We start from the raw sequence: 24,180 nt of genomic DNA on the forward strand, positions 1-24,180 counted from the left end.
GCCGGATTAGGGTTAACCAAAACCCGTCCCAACCTGTCCCTTGTACACCCCTAGGTTAGAGTAAAAAGTTAGTAAAGTGGTGTAGATGATGTGGCATTATAAGGAATTGTAAAAAATGAAGTGTAGATGTTTTAGTGGGCATGATGGATGTAGAAGCTCTAAGAACCTAGCATTGGAGATGCTCTAAAAATCTTGCATTGGAGATGCTCTAAAAAGAGAAATAAGAGAAATTAGTGATATAATTGATGTAACATAAAATGTAAAGAGAGATAGATATGAACATGTGTGAAAATGAGATGTGAGGAAAAAAAATGTATGTATGAATCATTACTCGTAAAAAAAAATGTTTAACGAGGATTTTCAACTTTCGCTAATAAAATACGCAGATTTGTGGCGGTTGCTGTAGCATAAAAACAACGGGGTAATACTTTACAAATATGACAGTCAGAAAGCACCCCAAGGGTTACGAGAAACTATTTATCTAAAAATCATTCTTATATTTTAAATTTTATAAGGAATGGGCAGGGGGGTTAGTAAAAATATTTATTAGACCCCTAAGACTTTGAGGTCGGATGTTCAATTCTAACTCACGAGAATAAAACACATATTTTGACTGGTTGTTTACAACTTAGTACAAATATGTGAAAAAAAAGTTTAAAATCCAACAGAAGTATTAGGGTATGTTTGGATTGATGGAACATAATGGAACGGAGCGGAATGGAACACGAAGGAACGAAATGGAGTGGAATGGAACGGAGTAAATTTCTTATTCCATTGTTTGGGTATTTTATGATGGAGCGGAGGAAAATTACCACTCTATTGTTTGGGTTATGGACGGAGTGGTACAAGTTATTATTATTATTTTTCCTATATTACCCTTACTATAAAACTATTAACTATTAATTGCTCTATTTCAAAAAAAAATATCTTCACTCATCTTTTCTTTTTTCCGAGTAGAAATAGTGACACCCTTATTTTCTTACTTAGAACCATCCCAATTTTACGATTAGGTGTTCATTTCTTATGGTTGTTTATACTCCAATATTAATAAACAAGATTTAGATGAATTAATGTAAAAAAAATAAAATAGAAGAGCAAGACAGATAATGAGAGCGAACAACTAAATAACAAAAAAAAAGGCCAAAAAAAACTTAGCAGGTAACTAGCAGATAGCAGAACGTGGGAAAGGGGTTATTTTTAACGTGGGAGATTGGGTTAATGAGGGGTATATTAGTATTTTTATAATTTTACAAGACATCAGTTCTTTTGCTCAATACCTGTAAGACCCAAGATTTTAGAAATTAATAAATAATTAATTTCCAACTCACGCATATGATTATGTGTAAGCGTAAGAGGAACTTGACTCGTGTTTAATGTTTGGATTAGCGCTATGAAGAAGAAAGTTCAGGAAATGGTTAAGAATAGTTATATAATCGCTATAGGTTATAGCACGAGTTTCATTCGCTTATACCTAGGACGAGAGCGTCAGTAAACGACTAATTTGCACTTAAAGACGCGATGGAAACTAATTCCAAAAATCTTCAGAGAAATGTTAGAACTTCTCTTAATCCTTCCATGACAAGCATTTCGATACGAAACCCTGGAATGTACGAAAGTCCGATTCTAGTTCTCGGAGGTTTGCCGAAACTAAAACCCTGATAGCTCAAGAAACCTAGAATAAACGGTTGATGAAAACTTTTTCTATTCGGATCTTCAAACGAAGATTCCACACGCGTACACCCATTTCTTTCGATGTTTCTAATCTTTCTTCAGAAAGAAGTTTTCTCATCCGACATCAACTGCAAAAAGTAGTTTTTTCGGGAAAAAAAAAATTTACACCGACTTTGGATCGTTTGCTTTAATTCTGAGAAACCTGTTTTGTGTTCTGGAATTCTGACGCCAGAACCTATCTTAGAATTCATAGAGGAATGTGCAGGAAAAATCGGAATCGCGAAATATTCTTTTTCCCGCGTTTTCCATTTTCTATAAATAGCTTGAAAAATGAAAAAAAAAAAACAAAAACATCACCACCAACACACACACAACCCGCGAGCTTCAAGGGAGGAGGGGGAGAGAAATATTTTCGCCGATTCTTGCCTGATCGTCACACAGTTCGTTGCTACGCGCAGGCCTCAAGGTACTGATGCTATTCCTTACTTTTGATCGTCAATTCTGTCGTTTTTCTCTATGTCTTTCTGTGCTCAAAATTTTGAGCTTTTTGTAAAACTGTCCAAATAACTTGATTTCTCTATCTAAACGTATTCCCTGCGTGCCCAAGAGCATGTTTAGCGGATTACATTTTGCCGTATGTCGCCGAAATGCCGCAGAGTTTCAATTCTGCTTGAAAAACCCATTTTTAGCCAAAGTTTCATCCTTTGGACTGAAAACTCTCGACTTAGCTTAGCGTTAGTAGGATTAGTCGTCATAATCGTCGTTGGTATCGACCCCATCTAATTTGTTTTTCAAAATTCTGATTTTGAGTTTCCGAGCTAAAAATCTTGACCAAAATACCCCTGTTCTAGTTTTCGATCCGATAATTTTTCTGAAAGTTTCCCTGGCCTAGATATCGCCTAAGAATACCTAGGAATTGATTTAGATCGAAGAAAAAGTTCGAAAACCCTATTTTTGAGAGTGGCCGAAACCTGTTTGTTAGGGTACCGTGTCCAAAAATAATTTTTGGGTCTCTATGACCTGAGCTATGGCGTAGCTCTTTCGATTGTCGAAAATTTGGCTCCGGTTTCGTGTCATTCCGAGTTCTGTAGCTCGAGTTATACTCGTTTTAGCGAACGAAGTCTCCGTTATCCATTCGTGCCCAAATGTGAACTCTGAAGCTTTAAAAGCTTCTTTACGATTTCGATTAGTATTATTAGATCGTGTTGCTCCTAGTGAGGCTGGTATTGATGATTGTGTTTCCTTGTTCTAGGTTCGCAACTTCCATGCCCAACTTCTACTCACGAAGGTAAGGGTAACTCAGTTTTAGCGTGTCTTTGAGTCTTGCCTGCTTTTATCGCACTGCCTGCGTTTGAGATGAAGATGTTTATATTGATTGGCATTGGATTATGATTATTATGCTTGCAATGTTGTATGCTTGCTTATATTGACTGTTTCTGAGGCTTGTGCCAAATGTTTTCTGAAGGCTTCGGCCGAGTAAACTTATTGAGACGTGTGTCTCCGTTTTCTGAGAGGCTTCGGCCGTTTACTGGTTTCTGTCATTGAACTGAGTTGGTATGTAATTGAATTGATTTATGTTGGTTGATAATATGAATAACATATGGTTATCCTGTTTTGATTATTGAATTTGAGATTGTTGTTTGAGTGACTACTAAGTTGGATGAGATGTTTTGATTTGCTTGAAGTGGCAGTGGAGTGTATATTTTCACATGACTGTCCCGTCTTTCGGGGCGTTATCAAGTGGTAGTGGAGTGGATATTTTCACATGACTATCCCGTCCTTCGAGGCGTTACTTAGTGACAGTGCGGTGGATATTTTCACAGGACTGTCCCGTCTTGCGAGACGTTATCAAGTGACAGTGGAGTGGATGTTTTCACATGACAGTCCCGTCTTGCGAGACGTTATCAAGTGGTAGTGGAGTGGATATTTTCACATGACTATCCCGTCCTTCGAGGCGTTACTTGGTGACAGTGGAGTGAATATTTTCACAGGACTGTCCCGTCTTGCGAGACGTTATTGTTTGATTGATATTGTTGAGGATTGTCGATACCTGATTTGAGGTTATATTGTTGAGGATTATTGATATCTGATTTGTTGTTATATTTTTGAGGATTATTGATATCTGATTTGAGGTTATATTGTTGAGGATTATTGATATCTGATTTGTTGTTATATTTTTGAGGATTATTGATATCTGATTTGTTGTTATATTGTTGAGGATTATTGATATCTGATTTGACGTTATATTGTCAAGGTTGTTGACATCTGATTAGATGTTATAGATTGATGTTGCTGTTATGTGATTTGATGTTATATTGTTGAGATTATTGTCATATGATTTGATTCTATACTGTGGAGGTGGTGGATATCTGAGTTGTTATATGCTGTTAAGTTGATGTCTGAATAAATGTTACATTGTTAAGTTGTTGATATCTGAATTAACATATATGTTGTTAAGTTGTTGATATCTGAGTAGAAATATTATTGAGGTTGTTGATAGTTGATTTAAATCTATATTGTTGAATATACGTCGTCATCTATCTTGAATTAAGTTGCTAGTTTATGTGTCATGCTAAGTAATCAAATTTGAATAGCATGTTTTTCTCTTTTATACGTGGTAATGGCATGGAGTTAACTCTTTCTATTTGCTATTTGTTGTCTGGGCGCTTAACGCTATTAGGCGATGGAGAGCCTTCCGCTGAAGCTTAGCTGTTCGAGTTGGAGATCGTGACTGTGGGCGGTCGAGTAAAGGTGGATGAAGCAGTTGCTTCTCCCTTTTTGGTTGACTATGTCTGAGTTTCTTCCTCCATCTGAAAACTCTGTTGTTTAAACCTTATTTTCGCCACTTGTCTAAGTGAGTCGGGAAACATGTTATTTAAATAAAGTTATGTAACGTTTCCAACCCTATGGTATTTAGTCTTTTCATTTTCAAAAAAAAAATACCCTTGAATTTTAGGGATTGCAGAATAGTCCTTAGACTTTGTTATGTTACTTAATGTGATTCCTCAGTTGAGAAATTGGAGCGTTACAATTCCATTCCTCCCAAATTGGGAGGAAGCAAAAGTGGGGAAAAGTAATGGAACATAATGAAATTGATACCATTGGTTTCCATGTGATTCCATCCTTTTTTTAATTACACAAACAATGGATCTTTCAAACCCCTCTCTCCCTTCCGCTCCACTCCATCCCCTTTCCCCAATCCAAACGAAGCCTAAGGAAAAACACAAAGGAAATTGTTTCTCAAGAAATACGAGCAGCGCGTAGCAATGGATTAGTCATTGTGGTGGTAGACGATGGTAAGAAAGAGCTCCTAAATTTTGAAAGATTGGTCTCGAGTATCCTCCCAAACAGGACAAGCGAATATGGAATGGACACAGTCGTTTACAATTCCTAGAGTGGTATTCTTCAGCATTTACTAGCATTCAAACAAATATGTAAATTCCAACTCTAGCAAGCACCAAAACCAAAAGGCCAAATTCAATACTCGTGATTATTGATGCCTATTTGGATAGCCAATAGTTGCAATTCATGTGTTTCTCTTATTGTCCTATATAAATTCAATGCTTCAAGTAATTAAATCCAAGTGTGGAGAAATGGAGGGAACTTCATCAGTCTCCAACCCCTCTACTCTTGATGATCCTCATCTCTTAGTTGATGATTTCTTCTTTTCAGCCTTTTATGATGCTGAAGAAGAAATGTTTCCAATTTCTGATGAGAAATATGCACAAGAGTTACAGCTACAAGAAGCTCTGTTTTCCTCTGCTTTATCAAGTGCTAGTAGAGTTATAAATCAAGTGGATGATGATGAAATTGTCACCATGTCACGAACCCTTAAGGGGAAACAGAAAGAGACTGGTGAATCATCCCAAATATCCCAAATGTACTGTACTATTTGCATGGATGCTAAACCTACTGAAGAAATGTTCAGGAACCTAAATTGTTCACACTATTTCTGTGATGAATGTATTGGAGGCCATGTAGCAGGAGAATATATCACTGGTGAAATGCCCTGACCCTGAATGCAGGGGTGTTTTGGAGCCTCATCAGTGTCGTTCAATCATTCCAGAGGAAGTGTTTGATAGATGGGAAAATGTCCTTTGCGATAATTTGGTGCTTGTATCACAGAAATTTTACTGCCCCTTTAAGGATTGTTCAGCTATGCTGGTAAATGATGATGAAGGGGAAGTTGTGACTAGTTCTGAATGTCCACATTGTAATAGATTGTTCTGTGCACAGTGTAAGGTTCCATGGCACGGAGGAATCGATTGCAACGGGTTTGGGAACTTGAAAGAAGGTGAGAGGGAAGATCTAATTGTAGTGGAACTTGCCAAGACTAAAAATTGGAAAAGATGCTTAAAATGCAAATATTATGTGGAAAAAATTCAGGGATGTTCACGCATTTCATGCAGGTAATGTTTTACACTTCTGCTAAGAAAAGTACCTTTCTTTCTATAGAGTGTTATAGTTCTTACTGCAAATTCAAATACATATAAGCTTTTTTTTTTTGTTCAAAAAAAACATATAAGCTTTTGAGTTATTATTTTGTGCTGTAATCAACTTGTTTAATTTGCAGGTGTGGTTATGAATTTTGATATGGCTGTGGATCCCCATGGGCTCAGTCTCACTATGCATGTGGATCTCAATAAGAATTGCAGAATGCAAGTGATATGGCAAAGCGCATCAGAATTGTAACTAACTAGTAATCTTCAAGTGTGACATATGTAGATGTAGTTTGAGAACAATAATCGAGTTTTGATTTATATATCCTAATTAACATTTTGATCTTTTTAACTTTCATTTTTTCCTATTGCATTATGCATTGTATAATCTTTGATTTAATTTCTCTCTTTAAACTCATTTTTTTCCAACAAATTATTATCTCATAAAAAATATGTCTCATCATATTATATGTAAAGTTTGAAAATGTGATCACATGAAATTCTTCTAACCTTGGTGAAAAATCTAATATATTATATTGAAGAAAGTTTATGCATAGCCCCTAAAAGTATGTTTCAATAAGTTTTCACTAATTAATGACAACCAACAATAATAATAATAATAATTATAATAATAATGATGGGTTATCTAAATCACGCAAAATATGCCTAATGTAAAATTATTTTATCTTAGGTGCCACAATAATATTTTAATATGTGTGTTATTTTAGTTCATGAAACATATTAAAATATAATTGTGTCATTTAAAGTTAAGGGATAATTTTATTGAATATTTTCCTTGTTTTATTTAGACAACCTGGCCTAATAATAATAATAATAATAATAATAATAATAATAATAATAATAATAATAATAATAATAATAATAATCTATATATATTAGTAAAGCTCACTTGAGCTAAGTATTAAGTACAATTACACATATGTATTAAACCATAAAAGCTCACATACCTTTATATTAAATACATTAAAAATAAAAAATTTAATAAACTAAAAACTGAAAAAAAAAATTGTATTATAAAAACCTATTCAACTACTTATATTAAATAACAACATTCATAGACTTAAAATTGACTTGAGCTTTGCATTTGACAAATTTAAAAAATCAAAATAAAAAACAAAATCATATTTATTAATAAATAATTTAGATAAAATACTTTTAAAATAAAAAAATTTCTATCAATATATATCTATCTATATTGTACTTGGGGCTCTTATTTCCCAAAGTATAATTATTTACACACACACATATATATATATATATATTTGGTTTTTCCAAAAAAAAAATATCGATCTATCTATATATATTTGTAAAGCTCACTTGAGCTAAGTATTAAGTACAAATACACATGAGAACCTACATACATTAGTAAAAAATCTGGTGTTTTAATGAGATAGCTTAGTGAGTGAATGAACGGGTAGTGGAAACCTGTGCACTAATAATTTCAGTTTTAAACTTAATAAATATCAAATGTATAAGCAAAAGAGTAATATCCATGCCAAAAGTGTAACAGACCACAAAGTTATATCTGCAAATGGTTTTAGCACCGTACCTTAAATTAAAATCAAATTTAATGTTAATTTTAAACTAATATCAATTTAGTCCAAGAAAAAAAAACTATTAACAATAAAACATACTTCCGCCAAAATTAATCTTGATATGCAATGGTCTTAGTTTGCTGTCCAATTTTCTGCAGGAATATATGTCTATTTTTCTTAAACTCACAAACTCTTAGAATTCCTTAACATTGTAACTCCGAAGAAAAACTAACATTAAATTAAAAATAGTGGCATGATGGCAATACCAGTGTCAAAAACTGAATAAAATTGTTAATGTCAGGGGGCTATTCAACTATCTACATTAAATAAATAAAAAATGAAATGTATTATATTGAACCATGCATCTATTATATCTCTATATAAACAAACCAGTGAAATCAATCACAAACTCAAATTATTCATATTTCTTAGACTTCAGCTGCTGGTGAGAAAAAATGACAATTGTCTCTAACTACTTCAACAAGTATGTCATTTTTAATTATTTTAGTTAATTTCAAAATTGTTTTTTTAAATTTCTCATTCTTATTTCTTTATTGCAGGAGAAAGATCATCAACAACAACAAGAAACACACATTACTTAGTGATATATCCCCGTTGCAGATGATTGGAAAATAAAACTGTGAGTTTCACATATATGATAATTTACTAAACAATTCTTCTCATTCAATTGAAACCATACAAATATATCATCATTTCTATATTTATATGACACAAATCAGTAACAAAGTGTGAGGCACATAAATTTATATACTGCACTAGAAAGATAAGTGTAAAATGTAGTACTCACTATATTCTTATAAGAAATAGGAATATTTCACTCCTCAATATTGTCACATTATGGAAAAAAAATAGCAACTTAATCATTCAAAGGGAACAAATGAACTCCATCCTGCAGTTAGATGCAGTTAGATAGAATCTATTTTTATGTTCGTGAAAGTGACTTTAAAAGAACTTCTATGCCACCAACAATGGTAAACAACCACATCAATCTTGATAAAAAAAATTAGCACAACTGATAACATCAGTGCAATGACTAAATCAATATTAGAAGAAAAAAAATAGTAGACTACCACGTTCATTTCAATACTAATCTAATTTAGTAATTAAATTTCTTTTATATAAAAAAAACTACTCTCATTTCAATCTCAATAGAAATCTACCTATTTTTTCTTCCGATGAAGAAAAAAAAATCTACTTGTTTGATCCTTTTTTCCCTTATTAGAGAAAGAAAGTGTGAGAATATCATAACTCAATTATATTTAATTATACATTTATTCTAAATCTTCTTCTAAATAATAGCTTTCTTACCTTTCTGCAAATTTAAATATTACAATTAAAAAATACAAATTAAAAACGAACCCGTACAACGCACGGGTTTAATTTCTAATAATAATAATAATAATAATAATAATAATAATAATAATAATAATAATAATAATAATAATAATAATAATAAATCAGTCGAAAATCGCCGATTAATTGGGGAAAATAATAATAGTTATATACGAATTGAATTAAAACAAGTTAGACTTTTTTTTTTACATTGGAAAATAAGTTATACCATCCAAGATTTGATTTCTAGACTTTCCTCTCCTCGATCTATATATCTTCAAACTCTTATTACCACTTGACTATCATTCTACATGAATAGTGCTACTTATTGAGGTGGATGCAAGTGGTACGCTATTGTTAGGCTACTTATACCTTTATAATAAAGGGATATTTCAATAGTAAAAGGTCTGTGCATGGCAACCAAAGCACAAACTTGAATAACCAAAATGAAAAGGATTTATAGTCCATTAAACATTAGCGACTACTTCCATACACCTCCACTTAACAACAGTTTTGATCGCTATAAAATTTTGTAGAGGTTAAAAACTGTCACCTAAATGACTAAATGAGGTGGATGCAAGTGGTACGCTATTGTTAGGCTACTTATAATTGCTGTAAGTAAATTTCATGGATGGATGCAGTAAATGGATTTTGAGTTATAGCAGTATATAAGCGTGCTGGCACACATCATGAAGTGCTTTTCGTGCTATGAATCGTTGTCTTTGGAAACAGACATGACTAGGTCCTTTAAGATTTCTTGATACTCCTATATTATGAGCATTCCTTAGAATTTAATAGCAGTCAAACTCATGTGAATTCCCACGCCAGCAAACAACGAAACCATAATGTCAAATTTAATACTCGTCATTTTTGCTTTGCCTCTTTGTATCTCCAATAGTTTCGATTCAATTCCCTTGTTTCTCTTCCTATAAATTAGAGATGAATAACTCAGTGTTCTTTAATTTCAACAGTGTGGGGATATGGAGGGAACTTCATCGTCCTCTAGGCCTTCTATTGATGATGATGATCATCAATTAGTTGATGATTTCTATTTCTCAGCCCTTTATGATGCTGATGAACTATTTCCAATCTCTGATGAGAAATATGCACTAGGAGCTACAGCTACAAGAAGCTCTGTTTTCCTCTGCTTTATCAAGTAACAATAGAGTTATAAACCAAGTTATCGGTGAATATTCCCAATCCCAAACCTACTGTGCAATTTGTGTTGATGCAAAACCTGCTGAATCAATGTTCAGGAACCAAAATTGTTCCCACTTATTCTGTGACAATTGTGTAAGAACCTATGTTGCTGTGAAGATTCAGGAGAATATTTCACTTGTGAAATGCCCTGAACCCAAATGCAGGGGTGTTCTGGAGCCTCATCAGTGTCGTTCGATCATTCCTGAGGACGTGTTTGATCGGTGGGAGAATGCTCTTTGTGAGAATTTGGTGCTTGGATCGCAGAAGTTTTACTGTCCCTTTAAGGATTGTTCAGCTATGATGGTGAATGATGATGAAGAGAAAGTTGTGACTATTTCTGAATGTCCACATTGCAACAGATTGTTCTGTGCACAGTGCAAAGTTTCATGGCATGCTGGGATTGATTGTAAGGAGTTTAGAAGCTTGAAAGAGGGTGAACGAGAGAGGGAAGATCTCATGTTAATGGAACTTGCCAAGAATAAACAATGGAAAAGATGTCCAAAATGTCAATTCTATGTGGAAAAAACTGAGGGATGTCAACACATTTCATGCAGGTACCTTATTATGCTTTTCATGTTTTCAACATTACTCTTTTGCCCATATATAAGACAGTAAGATATTAAAAATATATTTAACTGAAAATAAAACTATTAATTATTTATGTTTGTGTGTCAATTTCATACACCACACCTTATGGCAGTAGTCAATTGAACATTTAGCAATTTGTTTTAGGGTGCGGCTCATTTCTATTCTGTGCTGTAATTAAATTTTTTTACAGGTGTGGTTTTGAATTTTGCTATGGATGTGGATCCACTTGGACTTCGTTGCATTCTTGTAGATCTCAGTGAGAATTGCAGTTTGTGTGCGATATTCCAAAGCACATCAGAATTTTGATTATTAGTACATCTTCAAATGTACATGTGACTGTTGAGTGTTTTGTTAATGAGGATATATTTTAATTTTCTAGTTATATCCTTTTGGCTTAGGTGAATTGATCTGAATTTCTGGACCTCTTAAATTAATTTAAGTATTGTCGTTTGAGTTTCTATTTAGTTTGTCCAGAATTTGTGGACACTAATTGCTTCAAGATAATTTGCCATTGAAATCTTCTTACATCCGAATTCAACTTAACCTTTTTAAGTTTTTCAGAAAATTTTGCTATTTCATGCTTTACATTGACAAAGGAAAAAGAGAACCTTGTCGACATTGACATTGTGACCCCATCTTCTATTGTCATCATGCTTCTTTTCGTCTTTCTTTTTGTATTATTTGCTTAATCTTAAATTCCCCTGCCTACTTTGCTGTTGCTGGCACTTGTTGTTATCTATGATGTTGTTCCCAGTTCCAACTATCGCTACTACATTATTTACTCCCGAGGAAACCTGATTTTTTCAAAATATATGGAGTATTGCTTGTCAGTGCCATGTTGCCTTTTTCCTTGGCTATTGATTTTAGTCTTTATTGTCGCGAGTCTTTGAGTAACTTTTGTTGTTTTAGAATACAATATAAAACTATTCATTTAACTTTTACCTAACAACTTTATTTTTTAGGATAAAGTGTCGTTGTTTCAAATCCTAGCTAAAATTGAGAAGATTGTTAGTTTTATTAATCCACCATGACCCTTAGAATTTGATAGACTTGACCCATGGCGCTTAATATTGCAAACTATTGAGTACTTTGTGCTATAAGAAAATAAAACTGCGCCCTCTCGCTAACATAAAAGATGTGCTTCTTGAAGTAGATACACACTCACATTTTTAGTGGTGGAGCTGTTGGGTCCATTGATCCTTCAATTTCTGAAGGATTGAAAGTTCTGATTTGTTTCTAATTCAAAGGAGAACGATGATCATCATATTCTAGAGACTTCATTATGACGACTTGAACAAGTTTGTGTAAGACCCAAACGGTTGCACTTTCTAAGGCTTGGGGGCAAATGCCCCACAATTTTTTTTTTTTTATATTCAACGAATGATGTATTATATTAGCTAGCTATTTGCTATTATGTTGCTCCTACAGATTAAAAATGCCCCACAACTCCATACAGTCAAACTCTAAAGACGACTCACATATACTATTGTGGGGGCAAAACTAATTTTTTGTTTGGAATGATATGAACAATAATGTTATTACACTAATGTGGGGGCAAAAGCTTATTTTATTACTAAAATATTATAGTTCCTATAATTTTATGTTACTATTATTTAAGATTTGTAAGTTTGGGGTGAATTGAATTTTATCACTCAATTTTTTTTTAGCTTTTAATACCAATTTCTTTTTACCAAGTTCAGGAACATGTATGGCAAATATTGGGACTATCCCTACTTTCTAGCTTTCGTTATGGTATGGATTCAAACAAACTTATTTTCTTCATCCTATTTAGATTATTAACTTATTGTTACTATATGTGAACGAGAAATTAACTATGTTTATAATTATATAACTTTAGTTATGAAAACGTATGTTAATGGCCTGAAACAATGAAGTGCGTGTTTAATTACATGGTGGAAAAATATGTTGATACCAAAATTATGGTGTACAACTGTAACATTTAAGAAAATTTGTTTCTTCCTACATGATTTTCTATCAATCTAAAGTGATAGTAATATATTATGTTTTCTAGCTACTACCAATACATATATCGAACATTTCAAGTATCTGGCTGAAATGATGATAGTAATGGGCCAAGTGGCTCTTAACAAGCCCAAACGATGCATTAAGAAGCCTAGCTGGTTCAAACGCTTTATTTAGTATTGACAAAAAAAACGCTTTATTTATAGCCTTGAGCTAACTTAGTTACGTTAGTGCTATTATTGTTAAGTCTTCTATTTGGCCTTGGGTTAGCTAGTGCCATAGATCACCTGTTTAAAGGTAAACGCGCATGCTTGTGCTAATATGGGGTATTGTTTTTAGGAAATATTTTTTTTCATTTGTTTCTCAATTATCTCACATTCAGAAAATATGAGATGAGATTAATCATATCGAGACACAGATATCACATTATGTTAATGTGGTTCCGAACAAATCTTTCTTTATATACACTACTAAATTATTAAATTTTGGATGGACTATATATAGAGATGGTAGGAAAACTCAAACCCACGGGGCCCAACCCGAACCCGACCCGAAATTTCGGGCGAAACCCGATTTCTTTGGGTTTGGGTTTCACCCAAATTTTAAAACATGTTTAGTTTTGGGTGTGGGATTGATTAAACTCGCACCCAAACCCAAATCCGAAGCCTTATGCATGTAATTATCAGCCCTTATATATTATTAAAGTTACTAAGTAGGGTTTTCTTTAAAGTTACTAAGGAGACTTATGTTCATGAACTATATTTTTTCCTTTGTATTGGAATGATGATGATGTTTAATCAGCTTATATTCATGTTGTTCTCTTATTTACATGTTGTCTCCGGATCGGTTTTTTGCCGGTTCAGTGCTCACATTGGGTTTTGGGTTGGGGTTTGGGTAACCCGAAATCCAGGGGTTTGAATTTGGGTTTAACTTTTGCACCCATATTGAATTTGGGTTTGGGTTTGGTTTGGGTGTTAAGTTTGAGTTTGGGTGTGGGAATAGTCAAACCCGCACCCACGGAACCCATTGTCAACCCTAACTATATATTTAAAGAGTTCAGTTATATTCTATCAGTTGTATTAGAGTTAGTTGGTGAAAGATACTTTGTAGTGAGAGGAATCAACTTAGAGGGAACGTGTGGGTATGGCGCGCACCTAACCCATGCATTATGGTACGAGCACTTTGAATGGTGCAAATTGTTGGTTTAAACATAAATATTTGTCTAACTCATTAATGAAGATTCAACTCACCTTTTTCACATATAACTTTGCCATGATGACTTTTTTAATGTAGGGTTGATCGACAGCCAGGAATTATAGTCAAAAGATTATAAGGCAATAATTGAAGGAAGGCAGTAAAAAACAAGATTGAATTGGAGATTGAGAAACTTTTTGATTTTAAACAGGGTTTAGCTTTTTGTTTTAAAAAAATAACCACAATTTCTTTCTTATGAACTTGTATAAAACTTTTATGGCCAACTTTTATTAATTAACACTTAAAAAAATATTATAATTCGAGTTAGAACTAACCTGGTTTCAAAAAAAAATAGAGTTAGACCTAACCTAATTATACCCCAAAAGCTAGCCTAACGACTATTATACCATTTATAAATACTATTTAATTATATCTCTTATCAACTGACACTTCTAGACAAAGAATTATAAATATAATTTTATACATTTAAAATAGGTTTAAATATGTTAGAGGTCCCTCTAAAATATGAATACTTTGATTAGGCCCCTACAATTTTTTTCTTGGGAATACACCCTTATTTTGAAAATAATATGGAGGGATATGCCCTCCGCCGTCAGCTTCCGTCCAATTGTTGTTGAATCTGCTAACGGAGGTTGACGTGGCTATTTGACATGTCAACTAGATATCATACAAGACAATCATGATGGAAGTTGAATTTTAAAATTAAATAAAAAACCTTAAATTCCCAATTCCTAAATCAAAATCTTGCAGGATTATTTTTCATTCCCAGAAAGCGTTCTCCATCATCTTCTTCATCAGTCCAAAATCATGCAGTAACTAATTTCCCAACATCTTCATCTCTCCAAAATCAAATACCCATCTTCATCTCCAACAACCCCAACCCTATTCGTCCACTTTCGACGACGATGTATGGAGTTGCGATGGCAAGGAGTGGTGGATGTACTAGGAAGCTAGGGAGAGAGGTCGCGAGAGAGGGAGAAAATGTGAGAGGGGAGATCGAAGAGGATTTTCTGAATTTGTTCTTTGGGGATTTTATTTTTTGGGTTTTCTTTGGTTGTTTTGGGTTTTCTGGGTTGATGGATGCGAAGGAAAGAATGATGAGAACGGATCTGGAAACTGATGTTGTTGCAGGGGAAGAACAGAGGGAGAATGAAGGGGAAAGGTAAATTTTTGTCAATGTTTGTGATAAATATAAGATGTTGGACTTATATGAATAAGAAATTGTGTAGCCTAGTGGTAAGGTATTTGAGATCAACGTTACAGCTCCTGTCGCTGCCACGTCATCTCCGTTAGAAGACTAACGAATTTTTTAACGGCATGGGCTTATCCCTCCATATTATTTTCAAAGTAAGGGTGTATTCCCAAAAAAAAATTGTAGGTGCCTTAACCAAAGTACTCTTATTTTAGAGGGACCTCCAACATATTTAAACCTTTAAAATATCTTTCATTTAATTATTGTACATAATTACACAAGGATTAATAAAATTACTGATAAAAAATATAATAACTAAATTTGTTTTTTGGTCCTCTAATTTGGACTTTATGTGATTTTAATCCCTATATTTTTTAGGTGTTTTAAGAAACAAGTAAATTTTCTTTATTTTTCAATTTTTGTATTGATTTTTTCGTTTTCTATTAAAATATTTTAGGATTCACAATAGATTTGAGGCATAATATAAACTTTGAAAGTTCAAAAGTAGAAATATAGTGAATAAATCATAAAATTTGAAGGATTTTATAAAATATGAGATTTTGGTTTAAATATGAGAAAGTTTGAGATTCTTTTTTAAAAGTGAACAGGGACCTAACTGTAACACTTTTAAAACTTAAGGGATTGAATTTTCTGAATTAAAATTTTATTCGGGACCACAATCTCACACATGAACTAAAGTTGAATGATTAAAAGTGCTATTAAATCAAATATAATTATTATATATGACTAACTAATCTTTTATTAAAAGTGAATTCTGTTGTACCTAAAAATTATTTTGGATGTGATACCGACATTAGGTGGTTCCAGTAAATCATTATCATGTACGGGCGACATCTGGATATCGTGGCCAGCTAGCGAACAATGAAAACGATGATGCAGGTTTCGATGCCTCTGCTTTGGAACAAAAAATTTATGATGCAGATGAGAAGAATGATAGGGAATTGTTTCAAGCATTACTTTACAAATAATGATAATAATATTAACATGTAAAATTTATAATATTAATACAAATATATAAATGTTGACTCAATCAGAATATGTATGTATATGGTCACAAATCATTTAGGTATCATACCTTAATTTAGTTTAAGTTACCACATCATACTAATTAATATACATATTTAATTGATCATCTATATCTTAAAAGGAAATAAGACTTGAGTATACAATTAAAAAGATAACATGTTCTTAATTAATTGGTTAGATATGTTTTTGTCCCTTTACAATTAGGGTCTTTTGTTTTAGGCCCCCTAAATTTATTTTTTTATATATTATTTTGAAAATAATATGGAGGCTGACGTGATATATTTTAGAATTTAGAGACTTAAATCAAGGAACAATGATTTTAGAGGGACCTAAACCAAAGAACAATGATATAGAGACCTAAAACTCAATTTTTATCAGGTCTTAGGTCCCTCTAAAATCATGGTTCTTTTGTTTAGGTCCCTTTAAAAGGTGATGGCAGGGCTGAAACGTCAATATTATTTTGCTCTTAGGTATACCAAAAAAAAATTATTTAGAGGGGCCTAAGCCAAAAGACCCTAATTTTAGAGGGACCTCTAAAAAGGTTTCTCTCTAACCCTAATTAATTTTAAAAAGTAAGATCATTTCCGAATGAAATGGTTTCTCCAAAGGTTTTTATTTCATTTGAAACTCAAACTTAATTAGCAAAAGGGTCTAAACAAACCCCTCAGAACTATCCTCATCATACCAAGATTCCTGATAATTAATTGCATCTCCACTACCACAGCAAACCCCACATGTTTTCTCTAATTTAAGTAACCATCGCTGCATCTTTTTACCAATTTTTCTTTGGTGATTTCTTTTACCTCTTTTGGTTACTATTTCCTTCCATGGACACTGTCCAATGGGGCCTGAGAAGTCCAGCACCAACCCAACACGCATTAAATTTTAAAACTTTCTCTTCTTAGGCAAGTGGAGAGTGCTGAACTTGGATCTTCCTCTGTCCAACTGTTTCAATTTCATGGGGGGCGGGGGGATAGAAAAAAGAAAAAAAAAATGCTTTGTTTTACATTAGGTCCCCACAGTGACAACATGCCTAAGTAATAAAGATCATCAAGATGTGAGTTATAAGAAAAAACAAGAGCTTGCCAAGAGGGGTCACCATCAACCCGCTTCAAGGAAGATGATCATTGTGTTGTGGTGTTTTCCCAGACAAAAGTTCTACCCGTATTTTTGAAACATATATAAACTCTTCATAATAGTTCATATTAACGGTGTGTGATAGAATTAAAATATCAATGAGGGAAATTTAAATGCGATACTTTAATCAAACAATGAAAATTATATATAGATGACATCATGATGCATGCGTGTGTTAAAGACTATGATCGTCTTTATTCAATGTAAACCCAAAAAAGTCTATTAATTTTTTCTTTTAAATTTTTTTTTTGCAGTTTGTGACGGTATTAAATCGTCACAATTTGGAATGTTTGTAAGATGTCAATGAAATCAGGGTTTTAATTAGCAATCTTTATCCTTAGTTAATCCATAGGCTAATTAAAGGGCCACTACTTCTAAGTATCACTTCTAAAATCATGAATGATGATGGCACTTGCCGAGTAACAACTGTCGTTTGGCCCCAACATTAACATATGCAAGCGAAACCGTTGCCTTTTCTTTGGTTTCCTTCTAATTGGACTTGCCTTGTTATACTTCTATTTTACATCTTGTCTTCTTTAAGATTTGGAATACATGTTGATTGGCACCAATCACTGCATGGACTTCATCCATGTGAAGTTGGTAGTTGTTTTCAACTCATGAATGCTTTTGTTTCTGCGGGGACAAAGTTAAACTTTAATTAATTTGCTGGCTCCCCACACTAAAATTAAATAAACTATTTCAAGAAGGAATTTCAATTACTATCTTCTTACCTTTAGCCTTAGCTTCGTTCCAGCCTTCCAGAGTTGCTATATGACAAAACTTTTTTTACAACAAGATCACCACGACCCATTGTATATAGTTATTGGCGGAAATCATTTTGGATGTGTGGATGAGAAAAAATTTATTTAATATGTAAATCAACAGTGTACACTTAGTCGTGTGCGGTCGTGGACAAACCAGTCGTGTCAATAATCATTTCCCGCTTCGTTCTGCCCACATGATCTTAGACATCAACTGCACCTTACCCACAACGGAAACTAAACACATAATTGAAGGCATAATTATTTTTTTCTCACTAATTAACCAAGTATCATAAAACAAAGGAACTATGAGATGAAGACAAATAAATATATTTATCTGGGTAGCTCAGTTGGCAACGCAGACTAAACGTATGGAAATAGCTCTCCAGTTCGATCCTCACATAATATACCTGAGAGAGGGGTGAAAAGTCTTATCTGTGATTAAAATTATGAATTCGAAATAGTCGACATCCGAATAGTCGCCACGTACGAATGGTTTATACCAAAAAAAAACTAAATAGCTTTATATATTTATATTTGTATCATACTCTCTCTCTCTCTCTCGTAATAGGTCATTTTTTTTATCACATGCCAAATTGGCTCTTGCGTGAATAATGCACACCCCATATGTGCTTAAATTTAACTTTTTATTAGAATAATAGAGGCAACAATGATTGAACAACAAAACCCTTATCCCTCTATAGCTAATGCTTGTTCGCACCACTGTGAGCTCGTCATTAATTACCTCGATCTACTTCAGTGTCGGACAACCGCATCTCAACCACGAACCACCGTTGTGTCATGTGCTTGCATCTAGTCTTCTTCTTCCTCCTTTGCTCTATGCAAATGTGGCATTCCAAAGACATATTTCCCACCGGCTATCTACGCCACTCAACCATGACCATTGGAGCATCGCAATCATGATCCATTTTGTTGCCTCTAGTCTTCTATCCCATGGGGGGTGAACCCTTATCGCCCTTTCTTGGTCTTTTTATTAGTTTTTAGCTTTACTTTGTTTTGATTAAAAAGTTTCATTGAACCTTTTTTTCTTTATGATGCTGGCTTTGGCTTGGTGGTCTTGAACATAAATTTCAGTGTCAGCAGAGTTGTGGAAGCATTGTTAGAAAAGTATTTCGTCTAAAAAAGGTATTGCGCGACAGGCTGAGAGTGGGAGCATCTCCAAGACTGTCACGGAAAAGCGATCAAAATATGAGGAAGAGGAGAACTGAAAAAAGGTAGAGGTTTTAAACACAAAAAATACATTCAAAACAAATTAGGGTTTAGGATTTTTTTTTCGATCCTTGACTGATTGGCTCATTTTTCCAATTTTATTGTTGTGATGATGAATTAAGAAGCTAGAGTATCGTGTCTTTGGTTTTGAAGGTGTGCAGGAACTATAATCCCATAGAGGTTTTGAAGACAATGTCCTCATTGAGTTATGGGTTTCTCATTCGTCAATAAATTCAATGCTAAATTGTGGATTATGGTGAGATTCCAGATTACTCTATATGAATCCTCCTCACATCATTTCGTCCTCCCATCTAAACTTAAGAAGGAGAAAGAAAGCACCACCATAAAAACAAAATTGTAGGTCGATGACAAGGTCAATGCCAAGAGCTTGAAAATGGTACGCTCATTTTGGTCATCGATCACACTCATAGTATTTGGGGAGGAGTTTCTTTTTTAAACTTATTTTGTTTAGTTTAATTTTTGTGAAGAGATGTGAGTGGAATGATGAAGTTCAAAACTCCTCCTAACTCAATTTTGAATCTCTTCCAAAAATGAGACTGATTAGAGGGGACAAAATAACTCAATTTCAATTTCTTGGATAAAAATGTACAAAATAAATCAATAACATAAATGTGCTTAACCAACTTAAAGGGGTTATTGCCCCATCTTTCTTCTTTCCTCTCATTCTCATAACCAAACTTGATAAGATTTAAAAATTATCTTCTCTTCCCTTTTCATCCTTCCTTTAAACCAAAGACAACCTAAGTGACTGACGAAAGCCTTCCCATCATCATAGGTAATGATTAATCTACTACTACAACATAACATGACGAAAAAAATAATGTAAGAAACCCAAACTTTTTCATGGATCATATAGACAACCTCACGAAAAAAATAATGGGCTTAAAAGCGCTTTTGGTCCCCCACGAATTCAAATTGTGCAAAATGAGCCCCTAAACTATTTTTTTAGCATTCTCAGTCCCCCACATTTTCCTCTGTTACTACATTTAGCCCCTTAGATATTTTCCGTCAAAAATCAAACGGATCTTTCCTACATGGCACATCTTTAATGACATGGACACTTAGTAGAGTGAGAAAAGGAACATGTGAGAGGCACGTGATCATCTTCCTAATCTCTATTCATATTCTTCTCAGATTCACATTTTTCCACCCAGATTTGATTTCATGTTCTCCTTTTTCTTCCACTCCTTATTCTTCATCATCCCACCAAAAAGATTGAGGGAGGAAGGAAGAAAAAAAAAACATAAAAAAGAGACAAGACCCATATTAAAATCTTGTCTTTCTTCGTTTTCCCAGTAAGGATGAGCAAAACCCAGAAAAATTAGAACTGGGTTAAGGAGTCTAAACCTCAAAACTCCCAAAATTCAAAAAAAAAAATTGTAAACAGAGGATCAGAGAGGGTGCAGGGAACGCTCGATTTTCCATTTCAACTCCACCTCACCACATTTCAACTCAATCTTCTAATCTCTGTATAACAACCACATAATCCAACACCAAGCTCTCACCTTTTCTCTTCAAAACCTTTTTCTCTCCAAGGAAAAAGCTTTTAGAGAGGCATAAAACCCACCTTCTTCATAGATTGAGCCTCTTCTCTATCTGGAACCCATCACAAAACCACCAACTTCTACGTCAGTCTAAAGCTTTACGAGGGAGAGGATGGCAGGGATTTGGCTAGATTGGTGGTTAGATGACGGCGCAATTTGGGGAGAAAGAAGAGGTGGTAGTGGCAGCGCGATTTGGAGTTTGGGTTGGGAGGAATGGTGGCGAGATCTGGGTTGATGGAGAGGAGTGATAATATTTCCTGAGTTGGTGTATGTTTGTGGGGGGTTATGGAGTTTTATGTTGAAGAAGATAAAAGGTGGGATAAAAAAAAAAGCTGAAGGAACGAAGAAGAAGATGAACAGGATGTTGAAGATGAGGATGAAAATTAGAATGATTGATTGTGATTAAGAGTTTATTATTATTATCTATTTTGATTGATGATTTTTATTTTTTAATAATGAAAAATATGTTTTATCTCACTCCTACTAAGCCTGATCTCTCTCATGTTAATCTTCTTCTCTCTCCTTGTAAGCCTCCACGTCAATTCAAAATAGCCACGGAGGAGGAAAACGTTTAAAATTTAACAAAAGAACCAAGAGTGATAACGGAGGAAAACGTGGGGGACTGAGAATGCTAAAAAAATAGTTTAGGGACTCATTTTGCACAATTCGAATTCGTGAGGGACCAAAAACGCTTTTAAGCCAAAATAATGCAAGAAACCTAAGTGAATTTTATTTTTTCTAAAAGGGGGGACTTGAGTGTATATAAATGGGTTGTTTGGATTTAGTGGAAAGTCAAGCATTTGTAGGGTGGGTGGGTCATTGTTGCCCTGAAGTGAACAACTACTAGCATCCCTGGTTCCTAAATTCCACCCTAGCATATGAATGGTTGACGTAATTCATGGATCCAGTTCTTCATTTAAGCATTAATCGGAATTAAAAAGCCTTTATCTAAAAACATTGCTCTGCTAGGGTTCTAAAACACAGTGTCGTTCTTCTTCTCCCCTTGGGGGCTTCTCCCCCTTGGGGAGCTTCTCCTCCACTAAAGAGGTTTTTTTCTCCTGCTTGGTAGGCTTTCTCCCCACATTAGGTGGGTTTTCTTCCACAATAGGTGGATCTTCTTCCACAGTAGGTGGATCCAATACCCAAATAAGTGGGTTTTCCTTCTTTGTTTGTTCTGGGTTTTTTTACCCTTCCTTGGCCACCACCTTCCTCCGTCCACCGCCGCCCCTTCCTCCATCTTAGCCGCTTCCGCCTCCTTCTTCTGACATCGGAAGCTTGCTGTAGAACTAGAGTGGAAACAACGCAGCCACTGCCCCTCCGCCACTGTTGTCGTGAGCACCACCACTCGCTTCACAGGCTCTGTGCAACCAGATCTGAGGTCTCTGTCCCTCCTCTCTCCTTCTGGCTTTGATCTGGACTGAAAGGTGAGAGTTTCATGTCTTGGCTTGGTGCTGAAGTGGGGTTTTGGTCGATGTAGCAATCAGTGCTTTCCACCGTCCATAGCTTCGTTTCTGTACCACTCACAACGACTGGGTCCTTCCCCTCCTCCAGGCTCTTGCTCACGGCCACCATTCTCCGCCGGGCCAGTTGTTCCCGCCTCGTCACAGCAGCGTCCAACCTCCGCTCGACCTCGTTCCTATGCTAACATAAGCTTCCCTTCTCTCTGTCAGTTGTTTCAGAGACACTAATTAGTTCCCATTGATGTCGCTGAAGCCTCGTGCTTCTCCAATAGCCGCACAATGCAACTCCGGCAGAGTCGATGAGTTTGCAACATGGGAGCACTGTTTAAAATTGATAATAGAATCTCTGTTAATTTGCTTTGAGTCTTACAGGGGCTTTTGTAATACCTTTAGGGTTCTTGCATCATGGTTTCAGCTGGATGTTTCAGCTTTGTATGAGTGTGCATGCTAGTCTCTCAATTATTTATCTTCGCATTGCGTTATTGCTCGCTGAGGTTTAGCCTCACATGTTGTAAGTGTCGTTAGGCAACCCTTTGGTATTGAATGAACTTTGAGCATTTGACAAAAAAAAAAAAAAAAAGAAGAAGCCACAATGAGCAATCAGGATTGGTCCTTTTTATGCATTATTTTGCACTGAGGTTGTAATAATTAATTAAGAGCCAGTGCATTTTAGTTATTTTCGTTAGACAAATGTGTTATTCTATCTAAGAAGCAGTACACAACATTTTTTTTTTCAGTACATACTGAGAAATATGCTCACACGTACTCATACACTGTGACTGGAACATTAGTTTATGAAGATGCCTACAAAATTCCCAATTAGAATTAGGAAAAAAATATCACTTTTTAAAATCCACGAGCATGCAGTGCACTACCCAACAGCCAACCCTGCACAAAACCATCACACTGTTGTCCAACTACCACTACTGTCGTACCTAGCTAGTCTGTACACCTTGTATTCCCACAGCCACAACCCACAAGCACCATTTTTGTATTACCACTTTAAAAAAATAGTTTTAGAATATTCCTGAAAATTAAAATTCAAAAAAGTAAAATATACTTTTACTGAATCAAATTTTTTTAATGTTCAATGATTTTTTTTGGATGAATAGTTCAATGATTAAGTAAATATCATCTACTTAAAGTTAGTCAAAAATATATTTTTTATTAATAAAAAGGAAAAAGGAAAAAGAGAGTTGTCGACTGTCGTAACCAATTAAAAAGTAAAGATTTTGTTGAGTATCATCTGGAAAGATTTTAATGAGGCACTAGTCCGGAGTGTGATTTTTCTTCTACCTTATTACATGAGAGGGTTGTTCTCATGTTTTTTCTTCTTTCAATAAAGCTTTTGTTGCAAAAAAAACGTAAATATTTAAAATTCTTAATTTTGATTGAAAATGAAAGTTAGATGATATTAACAATTTAGTGGAGATGAGAAGAATAAAAAATTAAAAGAAAAGTAATATTAATTTTAGAATTTAAATAATATATAGTAATCTAAATTGAAATAAAAGATTTAATTTCAAATTAAGATGAATTTTCCTTTCCCAAAATTATATATCTTATTTGATCAATCTTTTATCTCCTTTAACTTATTATAATTATAAATTAAAGATAAATACTAACAATATTTTTTTTATATAAAAAATATTTGATTGACTTTGTACCTTATTAAGATAAGATTTATCATTCGATTCTTAAAACTAAAAAAAATCAATTTAATCAAACATTTGAACATGATAATTATAATGTTACATGAATTCAAGTAAAAGAAAAACTTAAC

At 34.1% G+C, this 24,180-nt stretch overlaps 1 protein-coding gene and 1 pseudogene across 1 annotated transcript; both read left to right on the plus strand.

Moving 5' to 3' along the window:
- The first annotated feature begins 5,264 nt into the window (after positions 1-5,264).
- LOC130744831 (uncharacterized) lies at positions 5,265-6,363 on the plus strand. Its single transcript, XM_057596993.1, has 3 exons — positions 5,265-5,593; positions 5,697-5,965; positions 6,245-6,363. Exons 1-3 carry the CDS (start codon positions 5,265-5,267, stop codon positions 6,361-6,363), a joined length of 717 nt encoding a protein of 238 aa, XP_057452976.1.
- A 3,636-nt stretch (positions 6,364-9,999) lies between these two features.
- Positions 10,000-11,067, plus strand: LOC130744832 (E3 ubiquitin-protein ligase RSL1-like; annotated as a pseudogene).
- The last annotated feature ends 13,113 nt before the right edge of the window (positions 11,068-24,180 follow it).

Source organism: Lotus japonicus, chromosome 3, assembly GCF_012489685.1.
Source record: "Lotus japonicus ecotype B-129 chromosome 3, LjGifu_v1.2".
Classification (NCBI taxonomy): domain Eukaryota; kingdom Viridiplantae; phylum Streptophyta; class Magnoliopsida; order Fabales; family Fabaceae; genus Lotus; species Lotus japonicus.

Excerpts from the sequence above, each read along its gene's own strand:
- LOC130744831 (XM_057596993.1), top strand. The coding sequence starts at position 5,265 with ATGGAGGGAACTTCATCAGTCTCCAACCCCTCTACTCTTGATGATCCT. Across the intron at positions 5,594-5,696 it reads GCTAAACCTACTGAAGAAAT|GGGTGTTTTGGAGCCTCATC; the intron begins GTTCAGGAACCT and ends CCCTGAATGCAG. Across the intron at positions 5,966-6,244 it reads GTTTGGGAACTTGAAAGAAG|GTGTGGTTATGAATTTTGAT; the intron begins GTGAGAGGGAAG and ends TTTAATTTGCAG.